This window comes from Tamandua tetradactyla, chromosome 1 (genome assembly GCF_023851605.1).
Source record: "Tamandua tetradactyla isolate mTamTet1 chromosome 1, mTamTet1.pri, whole genome shotgun sequence".
Lineage (NCBI taxonomy): Eukaryota > Metazoa > Chordata > Mammalia > Pilosa > Myrmecophagidae > Tamandua > Tamandua tetradactyla.
The window spans coordinates 151,365,517-151,379,048 of record NC_135327.1 but is presented as its reverse complement, the minus strand read 5'-3'; the positions used below and the strand labels follow the sequence as shown (position 1 = coordinate 151,379,048).

The 13,532-nt window shown below is 41.8% G+C and overlaps 1 protein-coding gene across 4 annotated transcripts in view; it reads left to right on the top strand.

Annotated features, from left to right (window-relative positions):
• The window catches only part of DOCK4 (dedicator of cytokinesis 4), a 468,183-nt gene that overhangs the window by 160,360 nt on the left and 294,291 nt on the right, over nucleotides 1–13,532 (top strand). Inside the window, exon 1 of one of the 4 annotated variants that reach the window (XM_077169803.1) lies at nucleotides 3,841–8,551. The exons of the other annotated variants lie outside the window; for them this stretch is intronic. Within the exon in view, the coding sequence (XP_077025918.1) occupies nucleotides 8,542–8,551 (10 nt within the window). The 5' untranslated portion in view covers nucleotides 3,841–8,541. Of the gene's footprint in view, nucleotides 1–3,840; nucleotides 8,552–13,532 lie in introns of those variants that run through there. 4 annotated transcript variants of the gene reach the window in all.

Sequence of the window (13,532 nt, the reverse complement as noted above, 5' to 3'; positions counted from 1 at the left end):
TTATCTTTTCTGTTAGCTTATTTATAACCCACTATTTTGTTATTTTAACAGTGGTTTAAAGTTTTAGCATATATCTTTAACATCACAGTTTACCTTCCAGTGATTTTATACCACTTCACATTGACTGTAACAGCTTTGCAATGATATACTTCCATTCCTCTCTGGGGTTTCTTGCTATTATTATCATACATTTTATTTATACATATGTTATTAACTCCACTTTGCTGTTTTTGTTAAAATAGTCTATTGACATTTAAAGTGACTTAAATAATACATTTTAAAAATATATATTTACCCATATAATTACCATTTCTGGTGCTCATCAGTCCTTTGTGTTCAGCCATGTTTCCATCTGCCAGAAAGGCTTCCTTTAACATGTCTTTTAGTGTGGGTCTGCGGCTGCTGAATTCTCTCACTTTTATGTGTCTTTAATTCACCTTTGTATTAGATGTTTTCACTGGGTAGAGAATTTTGAAGGGCGAACTCTAATTTGATGTTTGTCCCACCCTGACCCCTTCCCAACCTCCAGTGCTTTAAAGATGTCGCTCCACTGCCTTCTTGCTTACATTGGTTCTGACAAAAAATTTGCCATCATTCTTATCTTTGTTCCTTTGTACATGGTGTGCGTGTGTGTTTTGTGTTTTGTTTGTCTGGCTACTTTTACGATTTTTAAATTACTTCAGTATGATATGCTTTGTGTAGTTTTCTTTATATTTCTTGGCCTGGGCTTCATTAAGTTTCTTGGAATTGCGGATTCATAGTCTCATCAAATTTGGAACATTTTTAGCCGTTATTGATTCAAATAATTTCTTGTCCTACCTCCTCTTTTGGGAACTCCAATTATACATTTTATAGACCTCTTCATGTTGTCCCATAGATCACTGATGCTGTGTTCATTTTGAACTTTTTTCTCTGCGTTTCATTTCAGATAGTTCCTACTGCTATGCCTTCAAATTCACTACTCTTTTTTTTCTGTAATGTATAATTTACTGTTAATTACAAACAGTGTTTTTTTTTCATCTTACACATTGTAGTTTTCATTTTTAGAAATTTTATTTAGGTCTTTCTAATATTTTCTTTTTAGTGTTTTTACTTTTCCTTTTGAACATATGAAATACAGTTATAATATATTGCTCTAATGCCTTTACTGATTTTAGCATCTTTATCAGTCCTGAGTCAGTCTAGATTGGTGTTTTTCTTCTCACAAAGGGTATGTTGTCTTGTTTATTTGCACTCCTGGTAATGTTTTATTGAATATTGGTAGATTTTACCTTGTTTGGGTGATATTTTGAATTCCTATATATATGTTTAACCTTAATTCAGAGACCCAGCTAATTTGATCCTTTTGGGTCTTGCTTTTGAGATTTGTTATTTGGGACAGAACAGCATTTCGTATAGGGCTCCTTTCCCCTACTACTCAGACAAGACCCTTCTGAATACTTTAACCAGTGTCTCATGAATTATGAGGTTTTCCAGTCTGGCTCTTGGAAACAGACACTATGTAAGTTCCAGCTACTGTTCCTTCTAATCATTGACTTAGGGTGGTTCTTTCCTTAGCCAGTATAGTTTCCTCACATGCATGCACTAATCAGTACTTCGCTGAATATTCAAGGCATAACCTCTGCAGATCTACAGTTCTTTCTCTGTACAGGTCTCTCCCACTGCTGTTTTCTTCTAACTCTAGTGCCTCCTTCTCCCTAGATTCCCAACTCTGTTTCCTCAGCGCGTGGAGTCTGCCATACTCTAATTGGGGTCCTCCTCCAATGCCTGGAAACTCTTTAAGGCAGTAAATGGGGGCAATCATAGAGATCTCATCATGTGTATCTCCTCTCTTAAGGATCAATATCCTCCATTGCCTCATATCTACTGTCTTGAAAACCATTGTTTAATATATTTTATCCAGTTTTTTGGTTGTTTTGGGCAGCAGGTTAAATCCAGTTCTTATTCCATCTTGGCTGGAAGCAAAAGCATTAGGTGTAAATTTCCACTAAAAGATTTTTTTATTCTCTTCTTCAGTAGCTTCCTAGGAGACTGTTTTCCCTTGTTTTGATTTTTACTTTTTTAAAATGTATTATTATTGTCCTTTATCCTTTATCCTAAGAATATAATTTCCTTAAATCTAATTTTTCAATTTTCTAAATTTTCTTAAATGATTCAAGAAATGAACAAATGTCTCATAAATGAGACAGACTTTCAGTTGACACCAGCCCCTGACTTGGATTAAGCCTAAGCAGTACTCAAAACCCCTAGGTGAATGCTATCTTTTTTTTTTTAATTCCAGTGTTGATAGATGGTGGTTATATTTGCATAGCTGTGAGTGACTATAGTCTTTTCTATTGTCTAGTATGGATTATAAAAGACCAGGATTACTTTTTTCAGCAGTACTAGTAAGAGCTCACAGAATCTAGTAAATGCCAAGCGTAGCCAATAAAGAAAGAAGCACAAATGGGATATAAGTTTTGAATTGACAAGTTTTTCTATTTAGTTTTAAATACAGTTGTTATTCAAGAGATAAGGTGTTGAACAGTGATTTCCCTAAGCAGTAGCTCCATATGTCATGGCTATAAACTTGTAAATGATAGCAAAGGGGAAATTGTTTTCTTTCTACTCCCCCAAAAATGCTGCTACTTAATCTCACATTCTGAGGCATGGATCTGAGCATACTTTTTTTTTTTTGGAAATGGCAATTGATGTATATTCCCTTATTTATTATTGTTATTTTTTGGGTGCATGGTCCGGGAATCAAGGCCGGTTCTCCCACATAGAAGGAGAGCATTCTATCGCTGAACTACCCATGCATGCTATTTCCTTATATTTTAAATGGTAGCATATGGCTCTGACTTTGATGGCTGTTAGAGTTTTTTAGTCAGTGGTTCTCTCTCAAACAAAAGAGTGCTTTTACCAGCCTATCACACATCAGATTTGGAGATAAGACGTTTGAATTTACCAGTTATTAACCTGTCATAGAAAAGAGTTAGCATGTTTCAGGGAAATGAAATCCCCTTATTTGTTTGATGAATATTATTATCTTTTGGGCAGGTACTCAGTCCTGGATATGTATAGATGAAAAGACTTGATCCCTGAGCAGAGGTGGGAGAATGTAGTAAATGTTATGAAGATAAATTAGGGTAAGGGGCTAGGAGCTTGACAGTAGGATGTTGCTATTTTCATAAGGTAGTCAGGAATACCTTTCTTGCAAGGTAGCATTTGAACAGAGACCTTAAAGAAGTGAGAGTACATGTGAGGCAGATGTTTGAGGATAGTGTTCTAAACAGAGCCAGGTATAAACCCTAGGAATGAGAGTGTGCTTGACTGTGATTAAAGAATTGTAAAGAGTCCAGAGTGGCCTGTGGAGTGAGCAAATTGAGTATGGCAGGAGGTGAGCTCACAAGGTCAATGGTTTGGTGAGGACCTAGATCACCTTGGACTTTACTATCATGGAAAGATCATGAGCTTCCATTCTGAGATGGAAAAGCACTGGCGGATTCTGAGAAGAGAAGAGACATAGAGGAGTTTTAATGTTAGAAGGCTCTGGCTGTTTGCTTCTGAAGTCAAGGAGGAAGTAGGGTAGGCAGTCAAGAGGCTGATTAGAAGCTGTTGAAGTTATTCTGTTGAGAAAACATGATGCTTGGGCTAGTGGGGGTAGTTGTGATGTTGGGAACTGATTTACTTCAGGATATAATTTTAAAGAACCCATCTAGTGGATTTGCTGAAGGATTTGCAGGGTATGCATAAAGAAAGAAATCAAGAATGGCTGTAAAGTTTTTGGCCTGGACAGCCAGTAAAAGAGAGTGGGGTGGGTAAGACTGTGATGGAATCAGGGGTTTTGGAGGGAGAGGAAAGAAAGTACTTGATTTCAGACCTGGTATGGTTCAGGTATATATTAGATACCAAATGGAGAAGTAGACATTTGAATTTATGAGGTTAGAGTTAGAGGAGAGGTTTGCTCAAGAGTTAAATGTTGGCTATGACATTGTGAAACGAAAGTAGAAGAAATAAATTCATACACTTTGATGAGAATTAGATAAAAATAATATTTAAGATCATCTAATATAGACCACTGTTTTTGCAAATGAAGAATCCAGAGCCTGGGGAAGTAGAAAGAGGTGCCCAAGAACACACAGGATGTTGGTGGAAACCATTTCATTCAATTCCTCATCTAGTACTAGCTCCAGTTCAGTACAATTTGTTGTGTCTGTGCTGCCATAGTGGGGGGAAGTGGGAATTCCTCTAATATAAAAGCCAGAGATGGTGTTTTAGTTTGCTAATGCTGCCAGAATGCAATACACCAGAAATGGATTGGCTTTTATGAAGGGGATTTATTTAGTTACAAATTTACAGGTCTTCAGAGGAAAGGCAGCTGGCTTTCCTCTGGCTTCCTTTGTCACATGACATGGCAGTGTCTGCTGGCCTTCCTTCCTGGCTTCCGGGTTCCAATGACTTTCCCTGGGGCAATACCTTTCTGTATCTCCAAATGTCTGGGTCTGAGCTTGTCTAAGCTGAGGTGTGCTGGGCTACTGAGCTCTCTTGTGACCTCTCTCTTTTAAGCCTCCAGCTAATTAAATTAAGCATCACTTATTACCGAAGGCACGCTCTTTTGAGGACCACAGATGTAATCAGCAATAGATGAATTTTTCATGCTGATGATTTAAGTGCATAGCAATAAAGCAACTGGGCACCGTCACCTGGCTAAGTTGACATCTGAGCATAACTACTATGAATGGGAAGCAATCATGTAGGACAGTGTTTAAGATCACAAACTCTGGAGCAAACTTCCTAGGTTCTAATCCTGGTTGATTGTCCTTTGGTAAATGACCTAGCTTTTCTTTATCTGTAAAATGAAGCAGTTATCTCATACAGTAATTAGCAAGATTAATTGACATGACATATGTAAAACACTTCAAAAAATACCCAATAGATGTTTAATGGTATCCAAGTGAAGCTGCAGCTATAATAGCATTAAGAACGATCACTACTATTAATGACATTTGTTGTTATTATTATTATTAGCTGTTTGGGGACCTTCAGAAAGCCTTTTTTTAAAACTGGATATCATTGGTTCAAATGCAAAATGAAAGAGCCATCTAAATGTTCTCTTTCAAGATTCTGATGCAGTTCTCCCATTCCAACTCAATAAATGGAAGCTAACAGCTTTCATTACAGTTTTGAGGGGACCTGCAGTTAGCTTGAAGTCTGGGGATACCCAAATACTATAGAGAAATCATACTGTTCAATAAGGGATTCTCAAATCCCTTCTATCCAGGGCTGCCTGTCTCTCTCTGAGATTTGCATCTTTGGTATTTAGGATAGTTTGGTAGCATACTCTGCTCCTTTGGATGAAATTGACTGTGTTCTGTGAGAATGGCTTATCTGCCTTTTCATTAAACATTCATGATTCTCTGGCACTTCATTCTCCCCATTGATGGCTTTTATGGATGCCTTTTTAATGGAGAGCTTAATCTTGCCTTTAACATTTTAGGCGATGTCTTGGTAACCTACGCGGTAACATCACATTTGTGTGCTTTTATGCTATCACTGTATCATTCCGTATTGAAGAAAACAATGTTTTTTTATCTTTAATTTTTTTTAATTGCAGAAGTTGTCGGTTTACAGAAAAATAATGTAAAAACAGACAGAATTTCCATATATCCACTATTGTTGACACTGCATTACTGTGGGATCTTTGTTACAATTAATGAAAGAATATTAAAATTATACTATTAAATATAGTCCATAGTTTGCATTAAGTATATTTTCCCATATACCACCTGAAAACAATGTTTTTAAGACCCTATCCACAGCCTTTGTGGGTAAGAATTTGTTCGTGACAGTTTCTTGACATAGAAGAACTGAACATGATTTATGAATGAAATGCATACATTTCTCAGAGGGAATGAGATTACTGTCTAGGTTCTTTTGATTATAAAGGAGATTTAATGATATAGTTTCAGTTGAGAAATGTGAAAGTTTCTTTATTTGATTCATGAGGTGGTCATGTCTGCTTATTTTTGTCTGCATACCTGACTTGCTAAGTGTTAATCCTGAGATAGGAAAGGTGAGTGAGCAGAGGCATTATTGTTCAAAGATGATTTGTCATGCATGTAATAAGCAATTGGACAGCAAAGATTTAATTTTGTATAGGTTGGGCATTATCAACTAAATACCATTTTTTTGCTGATGTGTTTATTTGCTCTAATTTTTTTATAGTGGCATTCTTGGAATTTTTACTCAGCACATATTTCAATCTAGCTTTTCCCATATAACTAAGAATTTAATCTGTCTTTGCTATTGTAGATATGAATTTTGTCCAGTATTATTTGAGGAGTATCTTAATCCTTTTTCTTTTTGACATGATCTTCCTATCTTAAGGCAAGTAAGATATGAGCTTGGAGCAGAGTATCTATCCCCTGGTCCCTGATTCCTCTGGACTACGGGGAAATCTGCCCCAGTTTCCAGAGAGTGGAGCAAGGGTTCATTAGTGTGATGACTAAACCTGCTTTATCACTCTGCAACTGGATGATATTTTCATTCCATCTAAGGAGTGGAGAATCTTTAAGTTGGCAGCTTTGTTCCCAAATGAGCATACAGGCTGGCACTCTTAATCCAAATGGATACAATTTAGCTCTCCAGAAGTAGGTTTTATGCTGTAACAGGGATCAACTTTGGAGGTAACACTTTCTTTTTGCCATAGAATTATAGAATTTTAAGACTGGGAGGCTTGTGCAAATCATGTGGGTGTGCGCCTTCATGTCAGTTGAGGAAAGGAAACTCGGATATGGGAAATATAAAGTGAAATTTAATAGCAAGCCACGAACCATGACTAAATCCTTTTAGACCATTGTTATCCACATGATGAGATGGAATAAGCAGCAGAGTGATAGAATAGAAGTAGTATTGGAATCAAAAGATGTGGTTTTATGTCCAGGTCTGTTGTTACATATTAGATATGTATGTAACGTGTTCTAAATCTTAACCCATCCCTGTGCATGTGAGCCCATTGTAAACAGGACCTTTTAAAGATGTTACTTTTTAGTTAATGTGTGGCCAACTGAATCAGGATAGGTTTTAAACCTATTACTGGGGGCCTTGATAGTGAAAGCCACAGGGAGAAACCCAAGGGAGAAGCCAGAAGTCAGTGGAACCAAGAAGAGAAACTAGATGCCACCATGTGCATTGCTGTGAGATAGAAAAGCCAGGACCCAAGGACTGCTGGTTGCCAGCCCCAAAAGCCCATACATAGTCTTTAGGGAGAAAGCCTCTCCTTGCTGAAATTTGATTTTGGACTTCTCCTGACCTCAAAACTGTGAGCCAATAAATTTCTGTTGTTTAGGCAACCCATTGTATGCTATTTGTTTTAACAGCTAGGAAATTAATACAATGTATAACTTGTAATGATGACGTGTATCATTTTTTAAATTGTTCATTATTCATTGAATGGTGAATTTGTCGAACTTACCACCTTCTAAAATTTTTTGTCAAGTTATAGCCTATTTTATTTGCTGTTAACAATTCACTAAAGCTTGTTCCTTAATGAAAAATGTTGGCTAATATGGAATCATACTATGACCCCATTTTGCTTCCACCCTTACTTCCTTAAGGTCAGAGGAAATAAATGTTTTAGCACCTATAACTGTATATTTTTATCTGCTCTGACAGCTACACCTCAGGGTTTCACCTCTCCTGAAAATAATTATAATAACTGGGCATTCTGAGCCCTTCCTTTCACAATAGATGGGTACTCTCACAATAGATGGGGAGAACTCTGCCACTGAGCCACCATAGCAGCTGGGAGGAAGTTTATTGACAGTGTTCATCACTGTTTCCTTGTTAAACCCAGGGAAAATATTTCATAAGATCACTTAACTAATGGTTTCGACTTAGGGCAGCATTCCGTTCTGAGGTAGTATGCTATCATTTTTTTTGTTAAAAAATATGTGGTTATTGTTTAAAATGCAGAAAAGAAAATAATAATTACATCTAATTCTATCATTCTGAGATAACTGCTTTAAACATTGTATTTTTTTTAGTGCATGTTTATAGAATTTAAGTATACGTATTTTAAAAAGCAGTAGTACTACATATATTACTTTGGGTCTGCTCTTTTCATTTAATGATATTCTTGATTACTTTTCGTGTTGTTAAATTTCCTTCTACAATATCATTGTTAACGCTGCCTATTAGCCCTCTGTATCAAGCACTGAAACTTAATTAAACCCTTATTATTTGACATTTTAAAACCAAAGTGCAGATTCCACACATGGCTTTACTTCCCCTTTTGTGTCATTTAAATATGAAGACCTTTCTATTTAGAATTCTACTCAGTTAGAAGATAAGATTTGGTAGTACAGAAACTGTAAATTTAATCTCCATTGCTTGAGAATCCTTTTGGAGGATTTCCATTTAACGCTTTTTGTTATTTTAATATTGGTGTCATTGAAAGGTTTAGGAGGCGAAAGGGTGAGAAAGAAAAAAGGTAGACCAGGAAATTTAAAGTGGGCAAGTTTATTTCTGCACTCCCAGGTAAAGCTCACCAAACCTAAGATGGAGAGAGGTGAGTCCACATGTGGGCTTTGGTGTGGGCAGCTTTTAATAATGGAGGTCAGGTGACATCTGGAAGGGGCAGTTCATTAGTTCTGGAAGTCAGGTTGGGAGGGGTGACACAGCCTCCGCAGCTCCGGTTGCAGTTCCCTTCCCCGTTCCCCCAACCTAACATTCCAGCCTTTTTGTGATAATTGGGCGCGGAGATCTTTCTGGCTACTTCCTGCTGTAATGGGGCGGTGTGGGGTTATAGGCCGGAACTGTCATGGCCAGGGGAGTGGGGAGGCTGACTGTAGGGAATCTGGTGAGGAAGGCAGGGAATGATAATGATGCAGGAGCATTTGGTTGGCTGCTACCCGGGATAGTTCCTTCATGCGTCCCTGAAGGAAGTTGAGGAGGCAGGGAGCTAGGAGAAAAAAGAGACAGATCGGGATAATCGCACCTAGTAGCGGGAGGAGCCATGTTGCCAGAGGAGAAGAAAACCAGCTTAAGGCAGAGTTGGTTCCTTGTTTTCCGTGGTAGAGATCGTCTCTTAGTTTGTTTAGGGTTTGAATATTTTGTTCCACCAGACCCACTCGTTGATGTAATAGCAGCATTCCTCTTGGAGAAATATGCACGTTCCTCCTTTTTCAGCTGTCAGCAGGTCTAAGGCCCATCAATTTTGAAGAGTTACCTGGGCTAGAGAGGTGAGTTGGCATTGTAGAGAGGAGAAGGATTCTGATGTTGATTCCAGGGCTACCTGTAGTCGAGTTTCGAAGTTTTGGGAGGTTAAAATATTGTGTCCCAGTGCCCCTCCTGCTGTGGCTGAGGCTGTGACTGAGGCACTCAGGCTGATGCCTACTAGGATAGGAAGAAAGGCAGCCCTTTTTGAGCAAGGAGAGGGCAGTAGCCAAGTTAGTTTGGACACCCCATAGAGGGTCAATTGAGGAACAATAGTTACCAGGAAGCATGGTCCTGGGGCAGTGGAGTTAAGGCACTTGGTAAAAGTTCCATTACACCAGAAATATTGTCCTTTGGGGGGATGGGTGGTGTTGTGGATAGTGACGTTAGTCTGGCACTTGCTATGCAGTTTTGTTTGAGGGTTTTTTATCCAGTGTAGTGAGGCTCCTAATTTGGCAAGAAGATCTCGCCCCATTAGCGGGCTGGGGCAAGAAGGCATTACTAAGAAAGAATGTGTAATGGGGTACCCTTCTATTAAACACGTAAGTGGTCCAGTAGTTAAGGGGCATGAAGGGCGGCCGTTTATGCCTATAACCATGACCTGAGAAGGAAGGAGTTGACCTGAATAAGAGGCGAGGACGGAAAAGGTAGCCCCTTTGTCCACTAAAAAGGAGGTGGACTTACCCGCTACCTTGATTGCTACCCTGGGCTCGACGAGGGTGACTAGGGTCGCTGAGGCCGGGCGTCGTCAGTCGTCAGTGGCCAGGCCCAGGACTGCTAGCGGTGGGTTAGGGGTTGGAAGGACGGTCCCTCCACGGCCAGGCGCCGAGGGGCAGTCCCTTTTCCAATGTCCCTTTGTACCACAGAGAGGGTATGGTCCCTTGGGCGGTCGAGGATTGGGGCACTGGCGGGACCAGTGTCCTTCGAGACCACATTTGAAGCACTTTCCTGGTGGTGGATTAGTCGTAGCCGGCTTCTTCTCTGTTGAAGTGAGCCACAGAGCTGCAATCAGGGATTGGGTTAGTAAATTCGCCTTTCGGCGGTCCTGGGATTCCTTTTCTGCCCTCTCTAGTTCATCACGAGTATTAAAAATTCTAAAGGCCGTGTTTACCAGGTCACGGATAGGGGCCTGAGGACTGTCCTCAATTTTTCTAAGTTTACGCCTTATATCTGGAGCCGATTGGCATATCAAGTGTGTGGCTAAAACAGTTTTACCAGCCTCCAAGTCGGGGTCTAGGCGGGTATATTGGGAGAGGGCTTCTGTGAGCCGGTGTAGAAAAGCGGCCGGGTTTTCATCAGGACCCTGGGTAATTTCCCTTAGCATATGGAAGTTTACTACTTTATGTGAAGGCTTCTGCATACCTACTATGACACATGTAAGCGTTTTGTCCCTTCTAGTCTACCCGTTCCCCGCGCCCGCTGGAGTGTCAACCTGATATTCCCACCCTGGCTCCTGGTCTGGCACAGCCTCGGCCCCTCCTGGCATGGTGTGGTCGGTTATATGCACCTGGTTAGCATGGGCCCTGGCTGCATTGAAAATGCGGTCCATTTCATCTGTAGTGAGGGAAGAAGAGCAGATTACGTGAATGTTATGCCAGGTTAAATTGTAGGCATTAGCTAGATATTGAAATTCCTTAGCATAGGCGGTCGGGTCGCTGGAGAATGAACCTAGCCATTTCTCAATATTAGAGAGGTCAGCTAGGGAGAAAGGGGTGTATATTTGAACTAACCCCTCAGGTCCCACAACTTCCGTAGTGGACAGTAAAGAGTTCTTTGAGCGGGTATGAGAGCTTATAGGTGAGGAGGACAAGGCTGTTGAGGACAGTGGGGGACCGGATGGAGATGGAAGGGGAGGATAAGATGGTGGCAGGAGTGCTGCCGGGGTGGTGGGAAGTGAGGATGGGGACAATTAAGATGGCAGCGAGGGTGCAGGCGGAAAAGGAGACGGATAAGATGGCAGCTGGAGTGCTGTTGGAATGGGCCGGGAAAGTGAGGGATGAAATGGTGGGTGAAGTATGGCTGGAGCAGAAGGAGGAAGTAAGGGACAAAATGGCAGCTGAGGCTCTGCCAGATCAGGAGAAGGCAAGGGGCAAGATGGTGTCTGAGGCGCCACCAGAGGAGAAGAAGAGGGTAAGGGACAAGATGGCGTCTGAGGCACCCCCAGAGGAGAAGAAGGCAAGGGGCAAGATGGCGTCTGAGGCGCCACCAGAGGAGAAGAAGAAGGCAAGGGGCAAGATGGTGTCTGAGGCGCCACCAGAGGAGAAGAAGAGGGTAAGGGACAAGATGGCATTTGAGGCGTCGCTGGAGAAGAAGAAGAAGATAAGGGGCAAGATGGCGTTTGACGAGCTGCTGGAGGAGGAGAAGAAGATAAGGGGCAACGTGGCGTCTGAGGCGCCGCTGGAGAGAGAGAGGGATAGAGTGAGGGAGGAGGGGATTGTGTGGGAGGATTTCGTGGAGACAGTGGTCGCTTGAAGAAGGATGAGTCAGGGGGTTCAGAAAAGGAGAAAGTCTCATCAGAGGAGAGGGAGGGTTTGGGAGTTTCCTTGGCTAGGAGAACCTGAGCCGTGGAGCAAGGAGTACAAAGAGAGGGACGGGAGCACAGGAGAAGGAAAGCCTGGACATAAGGCATTTCAGCCCACGTGTCATTTTTTTGGCAGAAATTACGGAGGTCGTTAAGGACCTTAAAATTGAAAGTCCCGCCCTCAGGCCAATGAGAACCATTATCCAACTGATATTGGGGCCAAGCCTTTTTACAAAAGTGAGCGAGGCGCTTTGGCCGGATGTCTGGAAGTAGTATAAGGTTTGATTTTTGAGGATTTATTGCCCATACTGATGGGTCTCAAAGGAGAAAGGACTGGCCCAGGGGATGTCGGCGTCCCAACACCCTGAGAGAGTCCTTGGAGGTCTTATGAGCGGGGGCTCGTCTCCCCAGGAGATGTCTCACCCTGGTTTGAGGCCCTTTCAAGTCCTGGACCTGAATTTGGGAGGGAAACGAGAAGCGGGGCGTCCCCACAATTTTCGAGTCCCAGGAAAGGGAGTGAGGCTTGTGGGCGTCCCTGTTCATCTCAGCCCTCGGGAGAGAACCTGATGTGAATTCACAATTTTCAAAGAGTAATTAACGGACAGGCTCTCTCTGAACGGTGAGACCCGGCAGCAGGGCTAGGAGGGGAGGGACTTCCCCAATCTGTGGTGGATGTAGCGGAGGGTCGAGAGATTCCCTGTCGCTGGCTATGTGGAGGAAGGAGGAGAGAGGAAGCCGGGGTGCCTCTGGCCAGGCAGGCGGCACTCACGCTCCTCTCCTGGGTTTCCGGCACCAAATGAAAGGTTTAGGAGGCGAAAGGGTGAGAAAGAAGGACGGTAGATCGGGAAATTTAAAGCGGGCGGGTTTATTTCTGCACTCCCAGGCTGAGCTCACCAAACCCAAGATGGAGAGAGGTGAATCCGCGTGTGGGCTTTGGTGTGGGCAGCTTTTAAGGATGGAGGTCAGGTGACGTCCGGAAGGGGCAGTACATTAGTTCCAGCAGCCATGTTGGGAGGGGCGACACAGCCTCCGCAGCTCCAGTTGCAGTGCCCTTCCGGCTTCCCCCAACCTAACAGTCATTAAATTTTCTCTGTGCATTTTACTTCCTCTTTGACTTGCGTCAGAGTCTCTATATTCCCAGATAGTGGCCTATATGTCAGATGGCTAAAGACTGTGATCCAAGTCACTTGCATTTTAGTAAGGAAAACGACTATATAAATAGGTGATTACAGTAGAACACACATGATGTAAGGTGGCGACTGAAAACTCATATGCTGGCTCAGGCCCGGCAGAGTGGACAGCCTTAGGGGTCAGCTAGTATTTAACTCAAGCTAGTTCTTAACTTGTGGAAATAAGGGCTCAGAGCAGCTGGATTTTCTGATTTTTTCAGGAAAAGCGGGAAATTTAAATGTGAAAAGCTCCAAACATTGGCAATAATTAAAATTGTTTTAAACCACCGTGCCAGCCCAAGGAGAGACACCTGTGGACCTTATTTAGCCTACATGTCTAAAAAGAGGTGGCCTGGGAGGTCGGTTGTCATCTCTTTGGGAGGGGTCAGATGTGACCTCAGAAAGAGAACGCTTTGCTTACTACGTCCATCATCCCACGGTTATTTTAAGGATAGGTATAATTTGTGAACACCAGAAGATTTCAAATTGCTAATTATTTATGAAAGAAAAGAGAAGAGTAACAGTTGATAACTAGATTTATGCATTTCTACAGTCCCCAAATGAAATCCTCTTTAAGACCTTTACTTTTCTGCATGGTGCTTAATAATTTGACCTTATCAACAGGAATTGTGACAGTTAACAGT